The following is a 24,405-nucleotide window of genomic DNA, read 5'->3' on the forward strand; positions in this document are numbered from 1 at the left end:
GACATTCAAAAGGAATCCTTTTCAGCCAGGGGATGGTAGCTGCAGCACTGGTTCCTTGAAGGGGTGGGGGGATTAAAGTGTCTCTGTGTGAAAGTCCTTCATGTTTCACAAGGATGCAGAGGAAGCCTTCAGAATGTTGCTAATCAGTTTGGTGGTGGGCTACGTTATCCATCCACCTTATGTTGCCCTTAAAACAACTGGCTTTTACGCTACCCATTATAAACATTCCTCAGATCCAAGATCTAACCCAACGATGGTGGGTGAAGTTACTGCTACCTCAGCAGCAATCATGGGTATCCCAGCTGCAGACTTGGATCACTTTATGATTACCTGTTCTGTTCTTTCCCTCTGGGGCACCTGGCACTGGCCACTCTCAGAAGACAGGATACTGGGCTAGATGGACCTTTGGTCTGAGCCAGAATGGCTGATCTTCTGTTCTCTTTCTTACTAAAAGGGAAAATAAAACTGCAATTCCTTTTTCTTGCCTCCCCCCAGCTAAGCTGAAATAGACAGACACCCTAGGTTATTATGTCCCCATAGCGCGGCAGCTGTCCCAAAGAGGGCCAGAGGGGCAGCTCTTTGTAACACAAACTGGCTGATCTACTGCACCCTACCCTCTGGGGTCTGAGTGAAAATTTGGTCCATAATCTTATAAGTGTAAGCAGTGTCAGGATGAGCTCCACCCTGACATCTGGTGGTGAGGTGTGGCAAGTTGTGGAAAAGAACTTCAGGGGCCGATCTCATTTGCATAGGCACACCCACCACGCCTAGAATGAGACCATAGCTGCCCAAATGGTCACTTTGGCTGCTGTGGGATCCCCAGTGTCTCTGTTATTGGGGCAGGAAGAATAAATTGTTATTACCCTGATTATGGGAACTGTGCTTGGAACTGTACGTGGCCTTTTGTTATGATGGAGGGATTCACCATCAACTAAGTAGCACTCGCTAGGCAAGGGTCATGGGTTCCAAAACTGTGTGAATGGAGAGAGGCTGGGGACAAGTAGTAGTACTTGGTGGCATGGGCCCCTTGGTGAGGGCCTTACATGCTGATTGCACTTCCTCCTCTCTCCACTGTGGAATATCAGAGCTAATTTTGATTTCATTAGAAGTCTAGTTATAGGCTGCTGAGCTCACTTTGGGCTGACAGTGCACCAGCACTGGGGCTCCCCTACTATAAGCTGAATTCACCTAAGAGCTGAAATCACTGAGTGTTGTGTTAAGTAGTGGGGGAGCCTGAAGATATATTGTGGAGCAGTTTGTGGGACGGCTGGTGAAGCAGTTCGACGCGGAGCAGTGTGTGGATGGCAGGAGCTGCTTGTGGGCCGTGGAGCTGAGCGAAGGAGTTCGTGGGGCAGCTGGCGGAGTGGAGCGCAGCTGAGCGAAGGAGTTCGTGGGGCAGCTGGCGGAGTGGAGCGCAGCTGAGCGAAGGAGTTCGTGGGGCGGCTGGCGGAGCGGAGCGCCGCTATGGAGCTATGGGGCGGTCAGCTTCAGATCACGTAAGGTGCCTCTTACCCCCGTCCCATTTCCACCCAGGTTGGGAGGTAAAGCTCCGCCGATAAACTTTCGAACTCTGGGGCTGACCTGACCAGGGACAGAGACTTTTGGGGCATTGGACTTTTGGGGTTGCTGGACTCAAGAACCAAAGGGAAAAGGGCATGCCCCAATTTGCCTGGGGTGGGGTTGTTTTTGCTCATGGGTTGTGTTATGAATCCTGTTGGTGGTGTTTCCCCAACATAATGGCACATTGTTTCTCTCTGTTATTAAAAGACTTTTGCTACACTCAGACTATGTGCTTGCGAGAGGGGAAGTATTGCCTCTTGGAGGCGCCCAGCGGGGGTGGTATATATTTTTCCCAGGTCACTGGGTGGGGGCTCGAGCCGGTTTGCATTGTGTTATTGGAATGGAACCCCTAGATATTGAACCCGGCCCTTGTTGCTGCCAACTCTGACGGGCAGAAGGGTTACATAAGGTTACACCTTCCATTACACACAGTAAAATAGCTACCACCATGAAGGCAGAGATATACATGGAGACCTACCACTGCTTGTAAAAGGTCTGACGAAGACCAAACAGTCTGCCAGTCACTACTAAGAAATGTTGCCCTCAGGAAATTAAAAACATGAACATGGTGGCATACGCAATAGATTTCTCCTTTATAACTGCATGTTCAAGAACGAACAAAACTCTGGCATCCTAAAAAAAATAATCACAGAGGTAGTTTTCAACCACCCCCAGATTTTTTAAATACTTGTGAATAGTCATTACAATGGGGGGGGGGGGACACGGGACAAAAACAACTTTGGTCCAAGTCATGCAACTTTACTTACATGAACAGTTTCAAATATTTAGTCCTACTCACAAGAGCAATGTGTCACATACAGGCATGTTAGCAGGACTGGGACATAGGTGCAGAACCAGGGCTTTAGAGACAAGTTTTGGATGTGCCTTCACTGCAAAGTGAAGGTGCTACTGTAGTCCAGGTAGGCACACCTGGACTGACTTTAATTAAGCTAGCACAGGTAACAATAAGAGACATGGCAACATAGGCTAGCAACCAGAGTATGTACTCAGGATCCCTGATGGGCTCATGCTTGGGTTGCTAGCCTGTGTTACTACATCTTTGCTACTATAGTTTCCTGTGCTAACTTGTTTAAAGCTAGCATGGGTATTCCTACTTGTGCTGCAATCACACCTTTGTGGTAAAGACACACACAACATGTCAGGTTAAAGGGATACATTCCATTTAGTTATATATCAAACTTCTTTCCCTATATTACTAATAACTTCTTAGTTTAGGAGGTGAAAGAATTTTTAGAGTCCTATTTACTGGTCACTCTTTCAAAAGAAAAGGAGGACTTGTGGCACCTTAGAGACTAACAAATCTATTTGAGCATAAGCTTTCCTGAGCTACAGCTCACTTCATCGGATGCATTCAGTGGAAAATACAGTGGGGAGATTTATATACACAGAGAACATGAAACAATGGGTGTTACCAGACACACTGTAAGAAGAGTGATCAGGTAAGATGAGCTATTACTGGTAGGGGTGGCCCACCTTGATTATCACTACAAAAGGTTTTTTCTCCTACTGGTAATAGCTCACCTTACCTGATCACTCCCCTTACAGTGTGTATGGTAACACCCATTGTTTCATGTTCTCTGTGTATATAAAATCTCCCCACTGTATTTTCCACTGAATGCATCGGATGAAGTGAGCTGTAGCTCAGGAAAGCTTGTGGCACCTTAGAGACTAACCAATTTATTTGAGCACAAGTCCTCCTTTTCTTTTTGCGAATACAGACTAACAGGGCTGCTACTCTGAAAACTCTTTGTGCTCCTCATTTACTCCTTGCATTTCGTTCAGCTCGGACAGTGAAATCGACTGAAACGCTTTTGTTTATGGACAGTTTCACTTTTAGGGTTTGAGTTTCAGACATTCCAGGAAAGGCTTATGTTCAAAATCAATTATATTAATTAATCATGCAAATATTTCTCTTGGTCTCAGGTTTTCATTATAAAATGTAAATGTTGAACAATATTTAATGGGACACCATCAACTTAAAATCAACCTGACTGATTTTTAACTTCTCATTGTTACAAGTAATGCCTCAGATTAGAGAAAAAGAGACCAGAAAAATATTTTCCTTCAAAAGATCTGTTTGATTTGTGCATTTGATAACATATGGTAAAACAGACCCCCCCCCTTCACCCGTTGTTTATGTGGGTTTTCACACTGCTGCAGGGGGGAGAAAATAATGGGAAACATAAGAAAATGTGGACCTAATGCCAGGAAAATGAGCAGGCGAGAGAACTAAGAAGCCGGAGTCGTTCCTTTAACTCCTTTTAACTCACTTATTCAAGTAGACTAGATTGCAAGCTGACCTTGTGCATTGAAATGGTTTGATCAGAGAGAAAACACCTAATTACAATACTGTGTGATGGGGTGTTGGTTTTGGGGCTGACACCTCTGGAGTCTGGCGGGGGCTGAATAATCTGCCGTGTGCGATCTTCTACGACCTGACGGCACGCACCTGCCGTGGGGCCGAGGAGGCAGCAGCCCCATTTGTGCTCAGCAGATTGGGGGGCTGGGTGTATTTCCCCCCTTTTCCCCCCCTCTCAGTTGACAAACAAGCCAGGCGCTGATACAACTATCAAAGGCACAACTCGGAGGCATCGCTCCCTTGCGAGCTGCGCCTGGTGTCATCGGGCTCAGTGTAGCCTCTCTGGCCGCGGAGACAAGTGGTTTCAGGCCCACCCTCGCAGCTCCCGTTTAGACCCACATGGTCCATGCGCTTCCCACGGAGAGACCACAGCGCTCTTTGTCTCTTCCTCCCTGCCCCGGCTCCCCTTGGAATTCTTCGGGGAGCACCTTCCTGCGATGCCCGGGGCTCCCCAAATTAACCCCCCTGCAAGGGGCGGAAGAAAATCACGCCCACCCCGGGGGGAAAAGGCTCCTCCGGCTGCTCTTACCTGGTCAGCTGTGGGAAACAGTGACTCGGATCCAGCCTGGAGCCGGACTGTACTACCTCGGGCACCTCCTGCCGGGAATTGCAGCCACCCCAGGCCTGGTGGCAGGCGGCGAGGCTCTCCCTGCAGGACAGCCGCCCCGGGGCCCCGTTACCGGTCCGCAGCTTGCGCTCCCCCAGCCAGAGGCTTCGCCGAGGGAGGGAGGAAATGAACGATTGCGTCGCTCCCCCTGGCTTCTGCTGCCACTTAGTACGATCCCCCACCCCACGCTGGGAACCGCAGCTCCCGTGGCTACAGTAAAAAGCCTCAGCAGAGCCCCAGTCCCGTGCCGTGGGCCAGGAGAGGATCGTTTAAAGCAGCCCTAGCCAGCGGCACGGCGAGGTGATTTCTTTGCTGCCTCTGTTAGTCCTGCCCCCCCCCCCCCCAGTCCTTGTTCCTGCACAAGGACTGATGGAGCACATCAATGTCTAGCCTTGTAAAGCCCTCGGTCTCGCCGCTGCTCGCTGCGCTGTACCCACGGCACTTCTGGAGTGGGGCTGGGGGCCCTGTCCAGACTTGCCGAAGAAGGAAAAAAAAGGCCCCCTCGCCTCATCAGCAGGTTGCTGCGGTGCCGGGATGCCAGGCTGGAGGAAGAATCTGACCCTGTGTCTGCAGAGAATGCAGGAGGAAGGTAAGGCTGGCGACAGAGTGAGGGGGGAATGCCACGCGGGTGGGGGGATATTGCACTGCCCTGAGAAACTGCCTTGGAGTTTTTCGTGGGGTATGTGTGTGTGTGTGGGGGGGGGGTCTGTTTCTTTGGCTCCGGAGGGATGCTTGAAAATGCAGCCTCTCTTTTGAGGCCCCTGTTTGAACTGTGTGTTTACAAACAATTGTTCTGGTAGGGTTTCCTCCCCCCCCCCCTCCCCCAGGAATACAAATCACTTTGAGCCCTGTTTGGTGTTGACCTGTTTGCAAGGAACAGCTGCATAAATCAGATGGCTGATGCACTGGTGGAAGGGGTGAAATACACCAAATGCCAATAAACTTTAAAGCAGCACCTCTGTCCTCCATCCATCATTCTGGGCGTAAGATTGTAGCTGATGCTCATTTACTTGTGTTGGGAAAAGATATGAGAAAGGGGAAATTGAATATTTATTTTTGGCAGTAGAGTAGCATGCAGCATCTTGCATGTAACTTTCTAAAGCTGCTGCTGCTTCTTCCAAATGGCAATTATTTTTGGTGCTTAACTTCAAACAGGGATTTGGGTCTTGTGAATTTCACTGTGGTCCTGCAAGCTTACTACTACTCATATTGTCTTTCGTACTATTACTCACAGCATCTGGGAAATGTGTTCTACAGTGTGATGTTAAATTAATGTTGGATCTGCAGCTCATAAAAGTTGGACGGAAACTCCCACAAGGTGGCAGAACCTAAAGAATGTTTAAAATCTTACACACCAGTTTATTTTGGTTCATGGGGAGTATGTATGAATGGGGATGATAGTAGTCAGGGGACAGTACCTATGTCAGAAATGGGGTATAATTCTGTCTTGATCCCATGACAGTGGTTTTAGGGAGTTAACCTGACACAAGCTTTTGGGATCAGAGATGAGCAGGAATTCCTTTTCTGGTTGCCTTTGCAGCTTCTCCTTTCAATGCAGCCCCTCAGCTCCTTTGCTACAGTTGGCTAGCAGTGAGTTGCGTTGCAATGCCAAGCAGGGCTTAAGAATGATTTAAAGCATTACAGTTGCACCAAGTGAGTAATGGAAAAAGCAGAGACTTTTCAACCCTGTTGGTTACCAGACACAGAAACAAATTTCACTGTTACCTGCTTTGTGCTGTGTCAGGTTTGGATAGTTAAGCTGGTATATTCAGTGAGTCTTTTTTCTGAGGCTGCTTGTCTCTTTCTTGCACTCTGTTTCAAGATAACAGCATATATATATATATTTTTAACCGCTTGAGTCCATTGCTTCCACTTGGACTCCAGGCTCATTAAACTGAGAACTTAAATTCTGCTGAAAATTAGAGATTTTATTCTATTAAAAAGCATCTTTTTCAACAAATCCAGTGTCTTCAGACTAGTCCTTTAATGCAGTCACCGTGGGATGCAGTGCTATGTAACACTGTCCTGCAGTAATACATATGGGTGCTCTTGCACCAGTGGAGGTTTGGAGGTCAGTAATTCTTAAACAGTATTCACAGTACTGAGCTCCTGAAGTACTAGCTGCATTGTTTTAGCGTGATTGGATTTATTACTTTCTATGACTTTCACAGATATTTAATGGTTCTTCCCTTCTGTGTCTTTGGAATTGACTTCCCTGCTCCTCTTGCACACAGCACTGCAGTGGGTTTCTTACCTGAGTATGCTGGTACATTATCCACATTCTTATAGGCTGTTTACCAGATTCTCATGTAACAGTCATTGCCCTTAGTTCCTTGCACAGCTCAAGAGCAGTTTGCCTTTGGAAGTTATGACTTAACTACTGTCTGATTAACCATGTGAAAAAAGAAATCTTGCAGGATAGGGAGCATCACGAGCTGGTTTGATGTTTAGAGGACAAGCTATATGTATGGCAATGGACACAGTGAAGGCATGCAGGGAAGAGATTTTCTTCCCTTTTCTACCAGGTATTTTCTTTTTTTACAATGCTAAGTAGTCAGCTGTTCATATTTCAGTGTGAGACTCTGTTGCCCTTCAACGGGGAAAACAAATATGGACCCATTTAAAATTCTGTACTACTAATATTTTAACAGACACAGTACAATGTATAACTAAGCTCCAGAGAAAGTTTCACATCTTGTCTTGTTTAACAGCATCCTGAAAACAGTATTTTGTTCAGATTTTTTTTTTGTCAAGCCAAACTCCAATCATCCTATTAATAATATTCTTTTCCAGTTACCCTTTTTCCAAACAAATTATCTCTGGCTGTTGTCTCTTTGTGATTGTTCAAATGTGGCATTTTCAGTTCAGCCATCCCACAACTAGGAGAGACAGCACTGTAAGAGCTACACACACTCACCACACAGTGTATAAATTTTGTACACAGACCATAGGCCTGAGTTTCCAAAGTAAATGTTCTGCTAGTCATCTAAAGGAGTATATTTCAGCCTATGCAAATGAGTGGTACATTTTGGTTACTCCATATTGCTGCAATGGGCATCACTTGCTACTTTCAGCCATTCTACACAAGAGTGGGTGCTTCATTAATCGAGGAAGGTGTTCAAAGGGTCAAGAGCATTAAGTAACATATTTAAAATACATAAAAGTCATATGGGCTGTGCTGAAGTGTGGCATTCATTCATATTTTAAGCATAAACCAACTACAGGTATTTTCTTCATACATTTGGTTTGCTGTTAAAAGTCTATGGTTTGGAGTGTATGATCACAGGAGAAAGCACAAAACCGTTGTGATCATGAATAAATTCTCTTTCGCCATCAAAAAAGTGTTCTATGGTATGTACAATTGTTGGGTTTTTTTTTAATTTGGAGGAGGAATTGACATTAATGACTTAAAAAAAAGTTGAATATTGTCAGTAAGATTCCATGTTACCCCTACCCCCAACACACATGCTATGTAAACAGCCTTTTTCTTTCCAAGTCAAGGACCAGTTACTGTGACTACTTCCTAATTCACATGAATAGGTCCATCAGCACCATTATGGGCCAGCTCCAAAGCACATTGAAGTCAATGGAAAGACTCCCATTAACTTCAGTGGCTTTGGGTCAGGTCATATTGCATAAGTACTGCTCAGCTGACTGCAGGATCTGGCTTGAAGACTGGAAATTCTCTGGTAAGGCAGTCACACAAACAAATCTACCTTGCCTGCGTGCTTTATAATCATGTCCTTAATTACACACTTTGTACTCACGCTTTATAATCATGTCCTTAATTACAGTATCACACAGTAAGATACAATTCTCTTATTATAGTTTATTATATTGGATTATTTGCCAAATAGTACCACATAAATTATAAACTGATAAAGGTTGGAGCAATGTTGTGGGTCACTGAGTTTCTAACAATCATGAAAACTCAAGAATGGCAGAACGAAATAGATCATGTTCATTCTATTTATCACTGATTAGTTGTCAGGCTACTTCTTGCAGTCCTGTTGGAGAGAACTATCTTGCTGATTTCAGTAGCTTGTGAATGAAGCTTCTGCAAAGACTGCAGGTTATGGCCCACAATGCCTGTAAGTAGGATTTAACAACCTGATGCTGCAGTTCTTAATGGGAATTTAGGTTGAGAAAGGACTGCAGGACTGGGCCCTTATTCATGGTTTTCTCAGGATGTCAGTAGTGGAAAAAATAAAGGCCACATTCTGATTTCAGGGTTGTGCATACATGTGGGTGAGTGGGAGAGTTCCCACTGTAAGCAACCAAGGGCAGAGTGTTGCCATATAGCCATAGGGCTAAGTCTTCTCTACTGAACAAGAGAATAAGACATTTTTGTTGTAGCAAGTATGGGAAATATAATATCTACCTGTGTAGTCACTCTAATATCTAGACAGCATTACACAGTCCTTAGATGTAATTCATATACTACTGGGGACAAGTATAGGGTTGATTGTAAAGGTCTAGGTCATTAATATATGGCCAAATCATGAAATCTTTACTGTGGAAAAGCTCCCGCTGGCTTCAATGACATTTTGTTTGAGTAAGGACTTCAAGGTTTGGCCTATAATTTGTACACTACAAAGCCCAGTGTGGTGATTTTTTTTCCTCCTTGGAATACTACAGGACGAGTGATAAAGGGGAATTATAAAATCTAAAGTGAGTTACTGATTCCTCACATGTGAATCGACTGGGGAAGATAAAAGAATAAATTTGTAACAAGTTAAAGCTGTTCTTGAAAAGTCAAAATGTTACAGGATTATGTTGCTGCTGTTTATTTCCGTCCATTGCATCTAGCCAGTTTATGTAGCTCCATGCTGGTTACCTAGGAAACAGCTGTAGCAGTGTACAATGTAATTTTATTGGCTGTGTGGTCACGCTGATTGTCAGGGTTGTGGGCAGAGGTTTCCCATGGTAGATCCGTGCATGTGCAGCCCAGGAAAAGGAAATGCTCAATGATGTGTTTTGATTTGTAAGATGAAAGAAAAAACATGGAAATTATGGGATAAAATATTACTTACATACCTTGCAGTGGGATAATCCATGCTAAATATCAATGGGTTAAACGTGACACAGTAAGTGGGAATCTGGAAGTAGTTTTCAACAAGGGGAGTTTTCCATGATTTTGATGGAAGTGTTTAAATTTACATTTGAAATGTAACAGCATCTATACGTTGAAGATCTCAGCTGCTGCTGCTGTGCTATAAAAATCTAGTCCAGATTCTGCCCTCAGTTACATCCATAAATGATGGCAGTTTTTTTCAGAGCTGTGAAACAATATGATTCTGTCTCGAACTGGGGTTCTATCTATGTAAGCTAACATCTCAGAGTGCAATGCCCCAGTAAGTCAAGGATGGGGAATTTGTGAATCTCACAATTAATTTATCAGAAAATATGCAGATTTTTGAGGGATTTCATAAAAATGGCATTTGTATATGTGTATATAAATATGTAGTACGTGAGAATGTAAGACAGAATACAATATCAAAAGAATCCTGCAAATGGAAAAGAACTTGCATTATTTTTTAATGTGCTTGTTCACTTACCTCTGAAGGCCCCAATACTGCAAACTCTTACGCACATGCTTAACTTGAAATCAGTTGTACTATTCACCTGCTTAAATTAGTGTGGGTAGGATCAGGACCTAACTCAGTAACTCACAATACGTCTCCTACTTATTATTGAGAATTAGCAAAGTTTTACTATACTTGCATTTAAATAGCAGGCTGATGCTATGCAGTTTTCGCATGGTACCTTGCTTTGAAGAATCCCCATGTTTGAATCTACAGCAATGTGGTTTACTACCTTATTGGCATCTTTTTAGTAAAGAAGTTCTGCTGGATTGCAGTTGTTACAAATAGTAAGTGTCTGGGTGCTGAAAAGACTTTATGGCTGTCTCTATATACAGTGTGTCTTCTAATATATTTCTAGATACCAGCATCTAACTTTACAGTGCATCTAAGCTTTGCCAGAGATGAGGAGCTGCACACATGGTGCTTAGGAATTTATGGGCCGCAGTTTGTTGGCAATACTAATTATACAGGCCACTGCTTTTAAACAAAATGTTCAAATAGAGGTTCTGACCTCCAACAACGTATGGTAGGAAATTAGAATGGCTTTAACTCTGTGGTAGTAATGCTTAAAGGGCAATGTTCATTCATCAAACTGATAGGACAGTCAGAGCAAATCCTACTAGACCGTGATGGGTTCTTTTTCCTTCATTAAAATGTTGGTGTGGATTCAGCACCACTTAAAATGAGGGACAAACAGCTGTGACCATCAGTGTGTTTTGGGTAAGCGCTCCCTGGGACCCCCCCCAACTCTCTGTCACGCTGTGGCTGTGTCAAGTGTGGTGTTTGGTCCCTGACTTAGCCATTACAATCAACCCTTATGGGAAATTCTTTAATAGGGATGAAACATGGGATTCTGAAAAATGGCTCTAAAAACCTATAGAATTTGATTTTAAAAAATAAGATAGTTTATAACAGCCTTTTTGAACAAGGCTACAGAATTGTCCAACATAGCTATAAGTTCGTATTCACTTGGACGGGCTATTATACAGGTCTTTTGAGAAAAGAGGCTTTTCATGAGCAGTGATAAAATGATAATACTGGCGCAATACTCTGTGCAGTGGCATAGTGCTGGCTGCAATTACTTGGCACTATCGGACTTCAGAGACCTCCACTCTGCTCGTGCCATACTGCGGCAGTTGCAATCAGTGGAGACACTCAAGCTGGTTCAACCTTCATTTCAAAGAGAGGAGGCCAGGGGAAGAGTACTCTCCATGAGGGTCCTTCAGCTTTGGAAGCTACTCTCCCTGCTCTTGGGTTCCTGGGTCTGTTGGCTCTCAGAGCATGCTGCAAGGAGGGTAAAACTCTGAAAAAGCTTATGGGGAGTGAGGGGCTTCTTGATGGGGGCTGAGAATTTTGTGGGATTGGAGAATTTTGCTAGTGGGAAATGGTGTGTGTGGGGGAGTGGATTGAACATTGTTTACATAATTTATATCAGAGTTTCCAGTAGTTGCTTTTTTATAAATAGAAATTAATAACAGTAATCTAGCGTGGGTGCTCTGCAAATATGCCATGCTTCTCGCTGCTGGCACCCTGCCTTTTCCATTCCTGGGCTTGTTCTGAGATGCTGCTGCTTATCATGCCAAATTACCACAAAGTTGCGGGCAGCTTATATGATGTGGCCCAATATCCAGATGGGCCTGAGAGGACGTTCAATGCTAATTTTCACTGGCACGCTAGTGGTGTCCAAACCTGCTCTTGGAGGGAAGGATGACTCACGGGATAGATTCCTGTTCCTAGTGCCATTCACTTGTAGCTCAGAGTTTCAAATTCAGATCAGCATGTTAGGGACAAAACCACCTGAAGGCTGTCTGTAGCCTTAGTTCTTTAAGTCTGGCTCTCAGTGGAGAGGCCACTGGGGTGGGGAAAAAACAGGCACTGCCATTCATTGCTCATATTATACTTGTTTTGTGGGTGGATAGAGTCCTTCAGTTCCTAAGGGCTTACCAACATGGGGAAATTTCCTGGCATAGCTATACTACAATAGCTATCATAAAGCAGAGTATTTATATTGGAATGAAATCACTTTTTTATTCTAGTATTGAGTGTCCACACAGAGACTCATACTAGTATAATTATAATGGGATAATTATTCTTGTGTAGCTACGCCAGGGAATTTCCCCATATAGACATGTCCTAAAACTGTCAACCAGGCAGTTTTTAGAGCATTACATTCACTTAAACAGAGCCCTGGTCTTTAGAGGTTAAAGTTCAGTACGGTAACTCGTGACTGCAGCTCTAGTTCTTGAGCTTTAAAGGTTCCCATATGTGATGTTAGGAAAGGTGACTTGGCATATCCAGCAAATCATTGGGTCGGTTGTGGGGGAAGGAAAACTTATTTACTATAATCTTCCCTTAGTGGGTACAAACAACCGGCATGAATGAAATGAGAGAATGTGCAAAAGAGGAGAATAACCCCTGAATCATTAAGGGCCATTTTTTTCATATGAACTGAGCAACTCCAGTTCCCACTGACTTCCAGTGGAGTTGCAGACACTAAGGCCATGTCTACACTACCAGCTAAATCGGCACTGCTGAGATCAATGCAGCAGTATCGATTTAGCGGGTTTGGTGAAGACACGCTAAGTCGATGGCAGAGCACTCTCCCGTTGATGTCTGTACTCCATCTCCCTGAGAGGCAGAAGCTATGTCAATGGGAAAGCGTCTCCTGTCAACATAGTGCGGTATAGACACTGCTGTCTGTAAGTCGACCTAATTTCCGTCAACTTCAGTTATGTAACTGAACTAGCATATCTTAGATTGACTTACAGCGTTAGTGTAGACCAGCCCTTAGTGTAACCCATGCCTGCTGGGTGTGGTGCTCTGTCCCCCTCTAATGGCACCTAAACCACCTGAAGATTGATGAGTTTGCTACAGCCTTGGCTAAGAGGCCTGTGGCATTTAGCTCATACAGTAGAAGCTCATGCATTCGTGCCTACCAAGAACCGTGGTTTGTTGGCGTTATATTAGCACTTCTGAAAATCAGGCCTTGGTTGTCTGTAGACTGTGTTTCTCTCTCACCAACAGAAGTTGGTCCATAAAAGATATTACCTCACTCACCTGATTTCTCTAATATCTTGGGACCACCATGGTTATAACAACACTGCATATGTGTCTTCGACCCATGCTGGGGAAAAATACAGATCTTAATTACACCAATGTAAATCAGGAATAACTTTCCTGAAATTAATATAGCTATTGTGGATTTACATCAGTATAAATCTGTATAAATCAGTATAAACTGAGATCAGAGTGAGTCCCAGCCTTGACTGACAGTTATGATGAGAAAAATTGTAAGGGAATAGATTCCACACTGGTACACTGGTCCTTATAGAGGATGATAGGTTCTCTTCTTTCTGGCGCTTAAGTCAGCTGAATCTCACGCTGTGATAAAACAGTTTCTATTCAAAGGATTTTTATTTTGTCCAATTATTTTTGATGTTCCTGTGGACTTGTTCCATAGAAAGAAAGAGTAATGAAGCTTTTTGTTTTAGAATTCATGTGTAATAATTTTTCCAGTCATCTTGCTTTGTCAGGGGAGTGACCTACCTCTCCCATCCTTTTATTCCTGGAATATGAAGTAATTTATATAGAACAAAAGAAACATACACAGTTTGTAAGTTCATAATTATTTCCATTTTATCTACTTTTCCCCCTCTCATTAACGTTAGATATTCTTGGCATCCAGTAACTACTGGCTCTGATTTTTCCAGCCAGAACTGTCTTTGGCTCAGACTAAATTCACTGATTCCAATGACAGTGTTGAAAATGTTGCCTTCCAGCAGCGAATTCATTCAATCGAACATGCTTTCCGCTGACATGTTCAGCGTCAGGTGAGCCTGCACTGCATTTAAGCAGAAGGGGCTACTATGTGCTGTTTGTGTTCAAGGGAATGTTAGGGATCAGAATTCGATTAAATCCATGCATTATGTGGAAGATGTCATTGACCCTGCCAACTTAATTGCTCCCTTCTGGTGAACAGAGGGCAAAGATAATACAGCAGAAGAAACTCTCTGAAGCTGCAAAATAAATTCAGTTGCACAGTCTTCAAGTTGTTGTGTTGTCCTGTTAAATAAGGTACATTTTCTGTCAAACTATTCTACTGCTATAGTGACCAAAGCATTACAGAGCTTCATTTTAGCAGTTATATTAACCTTGGTGTGCTCTTGGTTGCAGACGTTAGAAGATACCCTATATATTTATTTGGATTATAGATGCTGTCACCTTCTCTGCTAATGTGATGCTTTTAGTCATTTGAGTGACACTTCATTTCATCTGCACAAGGAAATAAGGGTCTCAGCTAATGTCTGAACACTGCCTGTGTAATGAAAAGGGGAGGAACTGCTCCCTACATGGAATAATTAATTAGAATCATAGGACTGGAAGGGACCTCGAGAGGTCATCTAGTCCAGTGCAGGTCTAAATATTCATTTAGACTATCCCTCTTTTTTCAATCTCTCCTCATAGGTCATGTTTTCTAGACCTTTAATAATTTTTGTTGTTCTTCTCTGGACTTTCTCCAATTTGTCCACATCTTTCCTGAAATGTGACACCCAGAACTGGACACAATACTCCAGCTGAGGCCTAATTAGCACAGAGTAGAGCGGAAGAATTACTTCTCGTGTCTTGCTTACAACACTCCTGCTGATAGATCCCAGAATTATCATTGTTTTTTTGCAACAGCGTTACATTGTTGATGTATTTATTTAGCTTGTGAGCCGCTCTAACCCCCGGATTCCCTTCCCGCAGTTCTCCTTCCTGGGCACTCATTTCCCCTTCTGTATGTTCAGCTTTTGGAGACCCATGGGAGATTTCAACTTGGGTCCTCTGGGAGATGAGTTTGGGGGGAGCCTCAGCACAGTTTCTCAGATCTCTGTCAACATTTGTCCACGCTGACTTTTTGGAGCAAGGAGGACTATATGGTTATGCAGCATCTAGTGCAGTGAGGCCCCTGTTTGGGTTGAGGCCTCTTCCACAATATGGATAGATGATGATAATAATCATTGCAACACCACATAGTTTAGCACCGTTGGCAGCGTTTGCCCAGCAAAATCCCAGCAATGGAAGATTAGACCATTGTATGACACAGGGGAAGGCAGAATGGTAGAGTTGGATGTGGGGAATCTTGTGGAGGGCTTTCCTCCCTGTCTGTCTGTCTCTAGGGAAGCTTTCAGAGCTTTAGCAAAACTATCAAGCAAAAGGGAGTGAAACAAGGTGTCAGTGAGTGCAGCAAGTGTCATTCGAGATGGAGGGTGTGTCTGCACTGCAAAACCCTTCCCCCTGCGGCAGCAAGTTTCAGAGCCCTGGTCAACTGACTAAGGCTTGTGGGGCTTGCACTACACGGCTAAAAATAGTGGTGTAATTGTTCCCGCTCAGGCTCTGAGACCTACCCCATCTCGACAGGTTTCAGAGCCCGGGCTCCAGCCCAAGTGGGAACATCTGCACTGCTGTTTTCAGCTGTGTAACATGAGGCCTGTGAGCCCAGGTCAGTTGAGCCAGGCTCTGAGAATTGCTGCTGTGAGATATATAGATTTTGCAGTGTTGATGTACTCTTTGTCCACACATACCTGGCCAGGGTAGGATCATTCCTGGTACCCTGCAGGAGTAAGCACTGCCTGTGTTATCCTTCGAAAATTCACTGTGTTATCTGAGTGCCCGGAATGAGTCCCCAGGTTCTCTGCTGAGTCGCCCAACTGAGGTCCTTTGACAATTGCCATGCACACGAATCTGCCTCAGTTTCCTTGTCACTATTTTACGGGGGGGGGGGTGCAGGTTAATTAGTTAATGATTGTAGGTGGCAATATCTGTGCTAGGGATTAGCACCTTAATAGGGGTCCCTGCTAAAATTTATTTTATATTCAGATTAAATTTTGCTTGCTTAATTTAATCTCATAACCTGAAACAGTGGTCCTCCTTCTTGCATGCCCAAATGTGCCCCCAACATCCACATGAACTGCCCACACCCCTGCTTGTACAGGGGGTGGGCATTGACTACAGGAGCCATCATCCTTGTGATAGAGCAGTTGGAGGAAACCATATGGAGCTCTCCTCCTTTCAGGACCCCTTTTTGTGGGTTTTCCTTTACGAAATGGTAATTTCCCACTTCAAGCAGGCCTACTTAGCTATCTATCTTCAGTGGGGGCATGAGGGACAAACTCTTGGGTCAAATGTCATGAGTTCTTACAGCAGCAAGATGCTCTATAGCCAGATAAATAACTGTTCATGTGGTCCTGATGTCCATGGAGAGAAGCAGCCGTGTTAGTCTGTATCCGCAAAAAGAAAAGGAGGACTTGTGGCACCATAGAGACTAACAAATTTATTTGAGCATAAGCTTTCGTGAGCTACAGCTCACTTCATAAATTTGTTAGTCTCTAAGGTGCCACAAGTCCTCTTTTTCTTTTTCCATGGAGAGAGCTTGTCTGAGTGCAGGAGAGCTCACCACTGTATGGAATTAATTCATAACACCGTACTATGCTCTGAGTGACCATGATGGTGAGTAGGAACCTGCGGTACATCAGTATGGCCCTAGTCACTAGCCTTCTCTTCTATGCTTTGATTACCTGGAAGGTTAAAGAGCACTGTCTTGCTCATTAGCAGTGTGGTTTCGAGGCAGTAATGAAAGCAACGTTCTTTTCTTTTCTTTTCCTCGATTACATCCAGGTTTCTATTTTTTAAAAAAAAAATTTTAAACTCACCATCACGTCATGCAGTCACTCACAGCAACACTTGCATTCTTCACTTGGCTTCTGATTTCTGTTGATGGCTGGGCTCCTTGTCAACCTACAGGATGATTTTAAATAAGGAACAGTCTTTTGATCAATTGAAAGATCCAGGCTTGGAAGAGCAAATCTTAGAGCTAATGCTCTGTCCCAAGAAATATGAGTGAATCTCCAACAGAGTTGTTTGCATTGAGAGAAGATGAAAGACAAGAGCCGCTTTAACTCCTTAATGCAGAAATCAATAGCAGTTGCTGGAAAGTGAATGAGGATTAGAGAAATATTTTGGCTTTTCGGCCCTTTTTTAAACCAGCCAGCTTTGGGCTAAGTCAACAGTTTAAACTGCTGATAAACACAGGAGCCATGGTATCTAGATCCCCCGGCTCCTTTTGAGTGAGTTGGAGGCTGCACGTTGTGCCCCAGCGTGAGGTAGGAGAGCGCTGTGCTGCTTAGGTACCATCCTTCAAATGAAACTTAAATTCAGGCCCACTGCAAATCCTGTGATATTGTTCAGACAAGTGGAGGTATTAATCCTGATGGTGTGGGCCAATTCTATTGTGAGTAATTATATTCTGTCTCCCCTGCGATTTCAGTTGGATATGGTGTCCTCCTTCATTTCCCAACCTAAATACTTGTAAAGTGCTGCCAGGATCTGTTAAATAGCTTCTGTGTTCCACCCCAGAACCGGCTGCATTTCAGTAGTGGACAAAGTGATCCCTAAGTAGCAGGGGCATTTGAGTTAGTAGCTTAGCACAGGGGATTGGGAGTCAGGTCTCCAAGGTTCCATTCCTGGCTTTGCCACTGACTGGCACTGGAGGAGGGTAGCAATGAACAAAAAAAAAAGGCATGGCTTGATTTTCCAAGATGTGTAGAACCCACATCTCCCACTGAAATTAGTGGGAACTGGTGGCAACTCTGAGAATCAGGTCACTAACTTTTTTCTGCCTCAATTTTCTCATCTGTAGAAGAGGGATAATGGCAGTCTTTGAAACGAACTCTGATCAAAGCAGCTATATAAGTGCAGTGTATTATTAAGGGTGTAATTTCATTACTGCATTTTATCGCTGTGCACAAAATGCTTGTAGCGGCATTGAACTTTTAGAACAGAGTGGCCAGAGTGCAGTAGATAGTAAATTATGTTATATTTATTATTTTTGTTATGGTAACAAATATTTTAGAATAACTACATGAGTTGCAGGAGTGGGAGCAAGCAGGTCCTTCTCCAGGTATTCAGCAATTTTGATGCTATCTTTATTAAATCAATAAAACACTTTTAGAACCTGTCATAAATATAAAGGGAAGGGTAAACCCCTTTGAAATCCTTCCTGGCCAGGAGAAAGCTCCTCTCACCTGTAAAGGGTTAAGAAGCTAAAGGTAACCTCGCTGGCACCTGACCAAAATGACCAATGAGGAGACAAGATACTTTCAAAAGCTGGGAGGAGGGAGAGAAACAAAGGGTCTGTGTGTCTGTCTATATGCTGGTCTTTGTCCGGGATAGACCAGGAATGGAGCCTTAGAACTTTTAGTAAGTAATCTAGCTAGGTATGTGTTAGATTATGATTTCTTTAAATGGCTGAGAAAAGAATTATGCTGAATAGAATAACTATTTCTGTCTGTGTATCTTTTTTGTAATTTAAGGTTTTGCCTAGAGGGGTTCTCTATGTTTTTGAATCTAATTACCCTGTAAGATATCTACCGTCCTGATTTTACAGGGGGGATTTCTTTATTTCTATTTACTTCTATTTTTATTAAAAGTCTTCTTGTAAGAAAACTGAATGCTTTTTCATTGTTCTCAGATCCAAGGGTTTGGGTCTGTGGTCACCTATGCAAATTGGTGAGGCTTTTTATCCAACATTTCCCAGGAAAGGGGGGGGTGCAAGTGTTGGGAGGATTGTTCATTGTTCTTAAGATCCAAGGGTCTGGGTCTGTAGTCACCTAGACAAATTGGTGAGGCTTTTTACCAAACCTTGTCCAGGAAGTGGGGTGCAAGGTTTTGGGAAGTATTTTGGGGGGAAGGACGCGTCCAAACAGCTCTTCCCCCAGTAACCAGTATTAGTTTGGTGGTGGTAGCGGCCAGTCCAAGGACAACGGGTGAAATATTTTGTACCTTGGGGAAGTTTTGACCTAAGCTGGTAAAGACAAGCTTAGGAGGTTTTTCATGCAGGTCCCCACATCTGTACCCTAGAGTTCAGAGTGGGGGAGGAACCTTGACAGAACCCATCAAATAAAAAGAGCAGAGTTTGATCCTGCCACAGGGTTAAGTTTTGCCAACACATTAACACAACTTTTACTGTCTCCGGTGGAAGTTACACATGGGGATGTGAAGGGCAGAACTTGGCCCATAGAATCAAAGAGAACTATTAGACTATAGTGTCTATCTCTTTCTCCACCTCACTCTCCATCCCACCTGTGTAGGATTGAGACACCCCATTGTACCCAGAGTTTGCAGTTTGTATTTTTCTTTTTCAGAAGGTCCTGAGAACAAAGGGCCACCTTGTCTATCATTTTACTGAGCAAACACTTTTTAGTGCCCTAAAAGTTGCAATCGATGTCACCAGTTTACCCTCTAAGTGTCTGTATTTTGGGCGCCTGACATAAATATCCCATTTCCAACTATTCTGTCAAGCAATCAACTCCTGACAAATCAGGGGCTGTTAACAACTTTTCTGACCAAACCATAACTCTAGTTGCACAACTGCCTTGGGGTTTAAATTTGTCATCTGCAGTGCTTTCTCTTAGCCTGTACTATCTGAGTTTCAGACATCCTGTGCAAGGATGATCAGTTGTTTCTTATTTATGTTTCTTTCTTTTCTCCCCCGCTCCCATGTGCTGTCAAGGATGCTCAGTATTTATGGAAATGTTTTTTGAACGTCCATTATAATTTTGCTTTTGACACTCCCTGTCCCACTTTGATTGCATTGTCTGTTAGCTCCTCCAACATCACCATATTTATGAGGGAAGTTGGCAGAGAGCCGAGCCCAGAGTGGGAAGATAAGATCTACATTGAAGAAATCAGGCAGTAGCTGGAGCTCTCCTCCTTGCTTCCTAAGACTCACTATTGGATTGTAGGTCAAAGGTTTATCCACTGAAATATTTCCCTTGCAGCCCTCACCAAGAGCATAGCTGCCAAGAAGCGAGCATACCATGGCCTCTTAAATAGAATCTGAGCATACTCAATGGACCTCCATATAAATCTCCCTTGCTCTGCCACTCCAGATGCCACCCTAAGCGAGAAAGCAGCTTACGGTGGCGTGCCTGGGCAGTGAGTTTAGCTCTTGCCAAGGCTCAGGCACTGCACAGTAGTAATTCAGGGCAGACAAAACTGCAGCAAATGGCATCTACTCTATGGCTTTAAATAATTAAAAGAAGAAATTATGCCTTCAGCAAGGGAGCAATTTGTGTCATTCTTTGCCATCCATCTGCTCTCCCAAATGCTAACTCCTATACAACATTATTGTCCAGAGCAGCTGTGGCCTATCATATATGGGGTCTGGGCTGGCAGGAGTAAGAAGCACAATAAAAGGAGTGTTGCCTAGTGGTTGGAGCCTAGTGGGTGAGGTAATATCTTTTATTGAACCAAGTTCTATTAGTGAGAGAGACAAGTTGTCAACCTGCATAGAGTTCTTCGTCAGGTCTGGGAAAGGTGCTCTTAGTGTCAAAGCTAGATACAAGGTGGAACAGATTGTTTAGAGTAAGCAGTTAGAATATATGTTAACGGACCATTCCTCTCCAGGGGGTTAGTGGGTTACAGATTGCTGTATTACACCAAAAATACAGCATCTTTATTAAGACCATGATTTTTAGTGTCTAGCAAAGTTATGAATTTAAGCTCCTACGCTTGTCTTTGAAGGTATTGTGCAAGTTTCCTTTGGGGGTGAGGACTGAAATATCAGATATTGAGTGAGCGCTGTGCGAAAAGTATTTAGCCACAGGTGATATGGTGTTTTTGTCATCTATCAGTTTTCTGCCTGAGTTCATTCAAGAGCGTTGTGATTGTTTCTTGATCTCTGGCATGTGAGGAATTGGTCCCTGGGAACATGTGGGTAAGCATTAAGTGAGTAAAAGTCAGAATTACTTTGGGGGGGGGGCGGGAGGGAGGGAGGGATTTGGTAGGGTTTTAAAAAATGTTTTCCCTGTTTTTCACTAGTTGGACTTCTGGATGTATTGGAGTTTGTTGAGTTTAGGGTGGTCAATCAAAACAGTTTTTCAGCTAAATGTGACATGTTTGAAATTGTGACTGCTTTTGCTGAATGTGAAATTGCCAAATTCATTATGTAAAATTTGGCTCAGCTCCAGCCAGTGTTATTCCCATTTTGCGTGGTGGGGGATAAGAAGCCGAGAGGCAAAGTGACTTGCCCAAGGTCACAAAATAAGTCAGTGGCAGAGTCAGAGAGTCAGGTTTCCTGAATCCCAGCCCTTTGCATAACTCACAGCTGTCTCCCACTGGAGCTTACGTCCACTGTTGTGTCTGATCACAGGTGGGCGAGCACCACAATAGAGGAGCCTAATCTGGTGTGTGCTTTCAGTGTCAGGAAGATGGTAAAACACCAACCTGCTGGGATAATGTTATTTCAGGGGATCATTGATTTCTTTTAGTATGGGGAAAGTGGGTTAAAATAAGGAGCTGTTGGAAAAGGAACAACCCCCTCGTGCTGTCATTAAATGCCAGTAATGGATTAACCTGAATGAGGGCTGCTGAAAGGGGAATTAGAGATGCTCCTTTACACCAGCCATTGCTCTTGACCAGAGGTTCTCAACCTTGGCCCACAATGTGTTATGTGGGCCACAGGTTGAGAACCACATCGCCCCCCCCCCCCCAAGCTCCCCACCGTCCCCATGCCTAGTGCCCCACGCCCAGAGATCCTTCCGCAGAGTGGGGCCAGGAGCAGAGCCCTGGGCATGGGGCCAGGTAGCCAGGATCTGTACCCCGCACCGCAGGGCTGGACCCAGCACCCCGCACTGTGGAGCCAGGCAGCCAGGACCCACCGCGTGGGGTTGAGCAACCTAAAACCTGGGGGAGCTGCAGCCCCACCACAAACCCCTAGTTCCCAACGTCTCCCACCCCCTCACTGCCCAGAGTGTGCCACCTGCCCACAAACCTGCCCAGAGAGCCACTCTCCCACACCCTGCCCCACTGCGACACTCACCACGCCCCTGCTGGCAGGAGCGCTCCAACAGGCTGCCAGACGCTGTCTCCTCCTCAGCCAGCCCCGCCCCCTTTCAGACCAGAGCCGCAAATTTTGAATTTTTTCTTTTAGCACACAGCTAGGCCGCAGCTGTGTGCTAATTGGGCCGCGGGTTGAGAACCGCTGCTCTTGACTGTATGCCATGCTTCTACCTACTGTACTCTGGGCAGAAGCAGGCGGCTTCAAGAGTCATCAGCATCAAGGAAACAAATCCTGATGCCACTATATGACTGGGAGGCAAAACTGAGGATACATGCTCTATATTTAGGGCTCATTGCAGCCCTTCTCTGGAACAGCTGGTCTCCCACCCCGCGTTCTTTCTGTACAGTCTTTGTAATGAAGGACAGGCAGCCAGGGCAAAGCCTTGGTACTGGGGAGGTCCCACCAGTGAGCTACTTGTCTGGGAATGTTTGAATTACCCAACGGCCGTGGTTTTAATTTAACAAATCCCTTGGTGTCTCTCTCTGTTTCCAACTTATGTCCTTGCCCTTCTGCCCCTCGCCACCATGGCATCAGTGCTGGGTGCCCGACTGCGTTCAGAGCATGGAGTGAGCACGAAGAGTGCTCAAGCAAGAACGGAGACAGCAGAGGTGGAGGGGTGTGCTGGTAATTTTGGGAAGCATCTGAAGGCTGGTGCAGAAGCATTTACCAGCAGCACGAGGCATGAGAGGAGCAGTAACTGAAAGCTGGGCAAAAGGTTAATGTCAGAGTTTATTAATAAAAATGGAGATGAGGCAGATTCCTCATGAGCAAAGGGATCTCAAGCGACAATGTAAATAGGACTCAGTTGTGAGGATCCTGTCCTGTGGAAGATGCAGACATCCAAGAAGAGCTCAGACAGGCTTGTTACGCAGAGAAACCACATTCTTTCTGCTTCCCAGGGGCTACGTTTTTTTTCTCAGGTTAATGCAGCATAAGGTTCCCTCAGCTTCCTTCTCAGGCATAGGGTGTTAGTGTCCTGGTTTCAGCTGGGTTAATTACATTGGGCCATGTCACCCCCTTGACCTCCGCTGCTGACACACTGGAAGTGGGTGGTATGATTGGGGGGGGTGGTCGGGGGGGGGGGTGGATGTAGTGGAGGAGTTTGCTTGCTGCCTTTGCACCCTTGTCTCCATCTTCCCTTTTCCCCCAGATAAGTCCTTCTGAGGGGGCATCATGGATAGGGAGGAGTGAGCAAGAAGGGGGCAGGTGGACAGCTACTGGCTGGCTTCTTACCCTGTCAAGCTCCCCCTGATAACCTGGGGGAACTTTAGCAGGTAAGTTATTGCATGAAATTACCTGATATCCCCAAAGAGGGTGTAGAGCCAGTGCAGAGGAACAAGGGATCTGTAGATCTCAGGGAATCCACTGATTTGGTGCTACTAAACGCTTGCTACATCTGCAGGGTGGACAGGGAAATGGCAGAGGGGCCACGGCCTCTGTCCCTCTTGGGCAAAGCAAAGTGTTTCCTGTACTTTGAGATGTTCACTTCCTGTTTCAAACTGCTGAGTAGTATTCCTGGTGCTGCTTTGTATAAATGGTAATCTGTTTTACAGCATGTTTCCTCTTCAGAGTGCTTTGCAGCCTGTTTAAACAGTCAGCATGTAACACCCCAGACCAGGACACATTATGTAGTGGAAAATGAAGTGATCCACATACACCAAGGAAATGTTGTCTAGTGGATAGGACAGGAGCCTGTGAGGCTGAATCTATGTTTGAGCAGCATCTTGTGATATTTATTTGAATTGAAAGCACGCTGTAAATGTGAAACATTATTATTAATTGGTTTGTAAAATGCTCTGGGTCCTTTTCTATGAGAAGTGCTAAATAAATGTAAATCAGTGTGAGATAAAAGTGAGCACATTTAAATAATTCAGACCAGTTCTCCTGGTTTGGGATTAACATGCATCCTGTGCTTATTTGCTGCTGTTCTCTGTTTTATCTCACTGTTAAAATCCTAAACCACCTTGCACCTTCATCACTGTCACCTTCTCCTGCCTCCAGATTCCTGATCTTGTTAACAAAGGAGGAGTCTGCTCCCAGAGAATCCTTCACAGGTTCTCCACGCTGAGCCCAGTGTATGTTGAGACATGACTTTGGGAGATCAGTCAGTGCTATAGTTTATGTACATGCCCGTGAACTGTAGATGTGATCAATAAAGCTTATAGTTTATTTACTTCGCCTCTGAGTCTCCGTGCCTTGATTTAAGGAGTTCCCCAATAACTAGGGAAATAATGTGGTTAACTGAGTTAATTAGAGTGTAAGATCTTTGGAATGGGGAATCTGTCTTTCTGTGTGCATTCTCTAGCATCTAGAACACATTTGGTCACAATAAAATAAGAATGTTTCCTTCTTATACACATAATCTGTTTTATTCCCATTTTCAATATAAATG

The 24,405-nt window shown here is 44.4% G+C and overlaps 1 protein-coding gene across 2 annotated transcripts in view; it reads left to right on the forward strand.

Moving 5' to 3' along the window:
• Window positions 1–4,804: 4,804 nt before the first annotated feature.
• The window catches only part of GRIP2 (glutamate receptor interacting protein 2), a 482,998-nt gene continuing 463,397 nt past the window's right edge, over window positions 4,805–24,405 (forward strand). For both annotated transcript variants that reach the window (XM_073351294.2, XM_073351297.2), the window contains exon 1: window positions 4,805–5,136. In XM_073351294.2, coding sequence (XP_073207395.1) covers window positions 5,082–5,136 — 55 coding nt within the window. In that variant the 5' untranslated portion in view covers window positions 4,805–5,081. The remainder of the gene's footprint in view (window positions 5,137–24,405) is intronic.

Source organism: Lepidochelys kempii, chromosome 7 (assembly GCF_965140285.1).
Source record: "Lepidochelys kempii isolate rLepKem1 chromosome 7, rLepKem1.hap1, whole genome shotgun sequence".
Lineage (NCBI taxonomy): Eukaryota > Metazoa > Chordata > Testudines > Cheloniidae > Lepidochelys > Lepidochelys kempii.